At 43.8% G+C, this 6,000-nt stretch overlaps 1 protein-coding gene across 1 annotated transcript in view; it reads right to left on the bottom strand.

The window, feature by feature from the left end:
* Window positions 1–1,487: 1,487 nt before the first annotated feature.
* The window catches only part of MARCHF4 (membrane associated ring-CH-type finger 4), a 103,740-nt gene continuing 99,227 nt past the window's right edge, over window positions 1,488–6,000 (bottom strand). Inside the window, exon 4 of the mRNA XM_075028701.1 lies at window positions 1,488–1,849. Within this exon, the coding sequence (XP_074884802.1) occupies window positions 1,488–1,849 (362 nt within the window). The remainder of the gene's footprint in view (window positions 1,850–6,000) is intronic.

Genomic DNA, 6,000 nt, shown 5'->3' with positions numbered 1-6,000 from the left:
ACGTGCCCAAATGGAGAAGGACAAAATCGGTAGGGAAAGAAATTTTATTTTCAAGCTTGTAAGAGAATATTACAAACAATGGAGAGTAAAAAAAGCCCAAACCCTAAAAACTATTTTAAAAGTACTTGACAGTGTCCCTTTAATATCCACAGATGATTCAGCCATTGTGCATTGAAAGAGAATGTTCCTGAAGAGCAACCAGTACCTTCGAGGACATATCCCAGAGAAGGAGACTTATTAGAAGTGTTACATATTCAATCAGCAACTGTGCTCCCTCTTCAGACTAACTCTCTCTTGAATGATTGAATGGAATAGACTCTGTAATAAACTAACAGACTGGATGTGAAAGGCTCAGCCTACAAGACTGAGTGAGACTGTGGCAAATCGAGCAGCAGGGATACAGACACCAAAAAAAAAGATGTACATCTCTAATGCATGAGTGTCTGAATCAGCAAGGAAGCAGAAACCCAGCAAGAGGGGTCAGCTTCTTGTGATCGGAGTAAAATGAAAGGAAATTAATCTGGAATGTCTGCATGGAAAACGATGTGTGTGAGTGACAAGATTTGGATGCTGGATTTGGGGTTATGAAGGCATAAATCACACCAATACTTGTGCTTGAAACACCTGCTGAGTGTTTGTACAAAATTTGCCAAAAATGCCTATATGTCGAATAAAGTTCATGGAGTGCCCTCCCCCCCTCCCAATTCCACCCTCACAAACCCCTTGTCAGGAACTTATGAAAAAACAGGATTTTTGGTGAAATTTGGGTATGCCTGGGTTTTGTTAGATTTTCTTGGTGGGATGATTCAATCTCTCTTTCTGTAAATCAATACTGAAAAATCCCCAGCCATTTCACTTCAGGTATCTTATGGTAAATCGAACAAGGCTCCAGAGTGACTCAGGAAACAAAACAACTCATAGCCCTGGTTAATCAGAGTCTGGACAATAAAAATACTCCAAATATTTTGTTCCCTTCCTTGTTTTTATAAATCTCACACTGTGTGTGTGTGTCTGTGTGTGTGTGTGTTTGTGTGCACATGCGTGTGTGTACGGGGGGTGTGTACAGAGCATTACCTATTCCAGGTAATAGGATTTGTAAGACATGCTAAGCCGTCTGTTCCTCTGCTTCCCCAGAACTCTGCCTACTCAGTTTGTAGTCTGTATTGCACTTGTTTTGTTGTTTTTTTTGTGATTTGTGTTGTTGTTTTTTTTCTTTTTTTTTTTTTTTTTTTAAACTGGCTGGAAAACATTAACCTCTTTAGCATGAGTGTGCAGCTCTCCCTCCACCTGCTTTTTTTCCTCAGCTGGCCAGGTGCCGCCTCTTATATGTTGTGCAGTTACCGAAAAAGAAAAGGAGAGGAGGAGAAAAAAAAAAAAAAAGAAAAGAAAAGAAAAGGAAAGAGAAAGAAAAAGGCACACCATGCTCCTCTGCTTTATGAGTTCTTTGTCTCCTCCGCTTCACGTTAAGGCCTCCTGAATTCCTCGGCTCAGACCGTCGTGACCCTCATGACGAGCTCTCTGTTACTACTAGACTGACTCCTCTGTTCGTGAGGCCTCAGGTGGCTGAGTATATGCAGGATGGTATAAGCACAGTGGTGGTCAGAGAGGGTGCCTGTGGCATGGCCGGCAGCCCGTGCCCCGCTGTCGGCTGGAGCGGAGTTAGTGGCTGTACCACCAGTGGAGGACGAGTGGGTGGTTTGGGAGGAGGGGCGCTGATTTGTCCTGGTCCCTGTTTTTTGTTCCTCCATGTCCTTTGTTTTGTCATAGTTCAGCACTTTCCACTGCTGATTGACCGCCTGCCACCGTTTAAAAATCCGGTAAACCGAGGGCCCTTCGTGTATTATTAGACCTGGAGGGAAGGGGGAAAGAAATAAACATAAAACAGAAACAAAACTTTAGAAAGAACCATAAACCTACCCCAGCGTCCTGCCCCCAGATAGCTGGTTAGCTCAGCTCTCCCTCAGCCAGTGTTTATTCAACGATAAATCATGTATTTTAATTACCGACTGGCAGAGCACCGGTGCTCCTGCTCTGCTGGATCCCTTTTCCCCTGAATTAAAAGGATTACAGCTTTATCTCAGCAATCAATAAACAGATCGTAAATGCAGCTGAGTGAGTTATGCTCTTACAGCAAAACAGTATCTGTTTACCAATAAACGCCCGAGGTTTATCTATCACTGGACTGGTTTTGCATGCTGCATAGGCATGATTCACCCAGCTAACGGCGTGTGTTTGGAGGGGGTGTAACTGGATCCGACGTGCTGGTGACGTCTGCTGCACCAACGCCACGTGTGTGCACAGCCCGAGTCTCCCCACACACGCAGCAGCAGAGCAGACACGCACATGGAGGCCAGAGGCGGCAATCAAGCAAAAAAAAAAGGGTCTGTCTACACCTGTAAATGGTTTGTCATCCTAGGCAAAATTTTGCTCATCTGCAGAGCAGGTACCTCATCGTACATCATTGCTCCCTTCCAAGAGGGAAAACACCACACTTGGAAGGAAGGGCAGAGGAGATCACACCGTGCGTGTGCGCCGAGTGTGCATGTAACGCACGTGTCCTGCTACCCGTCTGCGTATACCAGAGCTGATGTCTGGGGCAGGGCACTGGGCTGCCGGACATCTGACTTCTAATGGTCTCTGCATTGGAAAGAGAGCGAGGAGCTCGCGCTCTGCTCACCCAGCAGTTAGCTCACCTCCCAGTGGTCTCTCTCATCCTCCCACCCTTGCAAGAGGATTGAAGGATTAAATAATGCCAGAAGTTGTTTAGACAATGACAGTACTTGAGTATTAAGCTCTGTTATTATTCAAGCTGCCAGGCTGTGGCTAGATCCTTCGAAAGCACTAGGTCCAGCAGTGACTGCATCACTGTGTTGTTCTTCTCCACTGAGGCTGGAGGAAGCTGCAACATCTCACGTAGACTGGCTTAGCTGACACACTGTAATATAATTAACAAGCTTTGTCAGAGAGTGGGATTTATGCAGAATGGGGGGGGGGGGTCCAAGTGTCCTTGTTTTGCAGCAATCTGTCTGTTAGGAAAGTGCCTTTGTGTCCCATGTAACTGAAGCCAGAGCAGCAGGTAGAACTGGGTGAGTCAGCACATGGAGAGCTTCATTGTTCTTGGTAAGGATCACTTCACCATTCTTGGTCAGGATCAAGATTATCAGAAACATTTCTAGGAAGAGCAGTTCTCTTGCCTGCCTGTTGCAAGCATATAAATGCAGGAGCAAAGAACAAAAGACCCACAAGAAATAAGAAGCAAAATCATGCCTAAACGAGGAGGTTGCCTTGACCAGCAATGTGTGGAGGTCAGCACAGAATCAAGTGGTTTATGGTTATCCCTGATGAATCAAATGCTTTACCCTCCACCCACCTTTTCCAGATTGTTCTAGTTTCTGATGGCAGATAATTACTAGAGTAAACCTGTGCTATATCAAACCCCCAAATATCTGAAGGTCATCCTACCCTTAGGGCTGATCTCCCCATTACTCACTGATGGGATGCAGCCACCAGGTTTCTTAGGGTCTGCATCTGATTTTACATAGTTTAAGCCCTAGCTTCAGTACAGATTGAGTTTCTAGCCTCTCTGGTTCTAAGTATAACTAGAAGTCTTGCTGACTTGAGCACCGATTAGCTTCAGGGGGACTCTCGCATTCATTGTAATTGGGTGCTGAGCCTGCTTACTGGCTGTAGAAGTAATTACATTGGATAGATTAAGTATGCAGATCTGGCTATTTTGGGACAGGGAATGGTGTTGGGCTCTAAAGTACAAGAGAGATCTTCCCTCTGGTTCCCATAGACCACTGAGATTGCATAGCTGTAATCCTGTAGTGATGCCGGCTTTTCATAACCAAGCACCATGATGTCATAATAGAAAAACGTGGTTTTTCTTCCCTACTTTGCAACACGGTTGAGAATTCTGGCATCTTCTGATCAAAGTATCAACCATAAAAAGCAGGACTTAGGGAAAGCCTGCAGATCCAGCCGAGGAGACAGAGCTTTGAAGCAGGCCTGAAGTGGATCAGCCCATGACAAGGGACATTAGACATATATTTAAATGAGCTGTCTGATCTGTAATGAATGAAATTCCACTCTGATCAATGACAGAGCCAATGTTTCTCTGAGACCACTTTAAGCCTTGGATAAAAGAGCCGAAATTGAATGTTTTCTCCTTGGCTGTAGAACATTCTCCACAGAATCAAATCCATTCTCCGAAGTATTAAACACTGCGCCAGGATTGTAAATCTATTCTTAATTACCTTATCACAAATATTTAATGCGCAGCCTGATTCAAGAGGGCTGTTTATAAAATTCTTGTTTGTTTGCCTTCTAATTATAAATGTTTATGATCTTATGCAATTAACTGTGTGATGCTGATGGATGGGTTGCTGAGTCAACTGAGCACCTGTTTTCTTAGATAATTTTGGTTTCCAAATATTTATAAAAGTACAAAATAACTTGTTTTCGTCTGTATTTACTGTGGTCTAAATTACTTATCGATTTCCCAGTGTCAAGCTCAGGAAGCTGTAAAATTAAAAAGAAACCAAGTGGAGGGGTGGGCAGGGAGGCGGAAGTAACAGTGATTCATTTGCAAGAGCAAATGCCAAGAGTAAGCAAGAGTCCATCAGTTTATATCAAGCTGCAGGACGCCTAATGCTCCCATCGAAACAAATTTTGTCTGCCTAAGATAAATTAGGATTGGAATTCCTATGTTCAGCTCTGTGCATCCCCTTACAGAAACACTCCTCCCTCGAGGATCATTCTTGTTTAGAGGTGAAACTTTCCAATTAAAGGCCAGACTTAAGTGGGAAATCCTTCAGGAAGAACTGTATTCAACTAGAAGTGTCCAGCTAGAAGCAATTATTCCACAAGCCAAATCCTGTTTATGTGGGGAAGACAGCAGGTTGGTGTGAACTTCTCTCTTCGTGCACTTCCCTCTTTTTAATGCAGAAACGTCTATATGAGAATTTCAGATGGATTCTGGTAATGGCCTTGTCTTTTTCCACTGCTCCCAAGTTTATCTTGCCCTCTTCCACTTCTTCACAAAATCTGTTCTCAACGATCCTCTGTGAAAACCAACCTCTTTGGAAGGAAAATGTCTGTGAGTTTCATGCAAAATGTGTTGGTCCAGATTGTTGCCCAGTCCATGAAATCCCTTGTTTGTGGCATTGGTGAAATGAAACTCCTATGGAACATGGGCACTGAAGATGTGCTGTACTCATTCCCATTTTCTCATGTATAGACCTGGCTGGACCAGCATCAGAAGAAATTCCTTGAGCTGAAAATTGTTGAATGCTGGAAGAAGTATTCAGGGAACATACACTTGTCTTGTTCTTATTTCACTCTTATGTCTGTTTGTGGCCATTGATGGAAACAGGGCAGTTGGCTAGATGGAGCCTTGGCCATTCTTACATTTTTAGACATTTCTACTTGCACTGGTTTGTGCCATGAAAAGATTTTCTAGATGGCTCTGGACCTGGAGACAGCCCATAGTATGTGATCGGGTCATTAACCTGACAGCTAATTCTACAAAAAAAAATTTCTAATGCATCTGCTTGCATTGCCACATTGATGTGGCTATGCTGTTGCCAGGACAAGGCATAGTATCTCTGAGCTAACATGGTAGGGCTAACCCAGTGCAGCGCTCCAAATTAAAACATGCTGAATCTGGAACAATAAGTACAGGAAACAATACTGATCTCTTTTCACTGTGTTCACTCTTTCCATATATTAGCCTTTTTTGCTCTTTCTCTGTGGCTTTATTATTATTGAGTCCATGCAGAGGATCAGATCATGGTCAGCCCTGTGGAGGTCTGTAGAGTCCAGGCAGGAGGGACTAGTGATTATCCTGGGTGCAGGGATGACTTCCCAGAGCTGAGAAGCCGCTTTGTGCTTCACAGCACAGGCAAACACAACAATACCTTGGCAATAGGTTATACCAAAACTGTAGTACACATGGCTTATGCTGGTATCTTATGCTTCCTTTCATTTATTATATATGGG

This window comes from Buteo buteo, chromosome 5, assembly GCF_964188355.1.
Source record: "Buteo buteo chromosome 5, bButBut1.hap1.1, whole genome shotgun sequence".
Classification (NCBI taxonomy): Eukaryota; Metazoa; Chordata; class Aves; order Accipitriformes; family Accipitridae; genus Buteo; species Buteo buteo.
The sequence above is the reverse complement of the archived record's forward strand: the minus strand, read 5'-3'. Positions and strand labels throughout refer to the sequence as shown.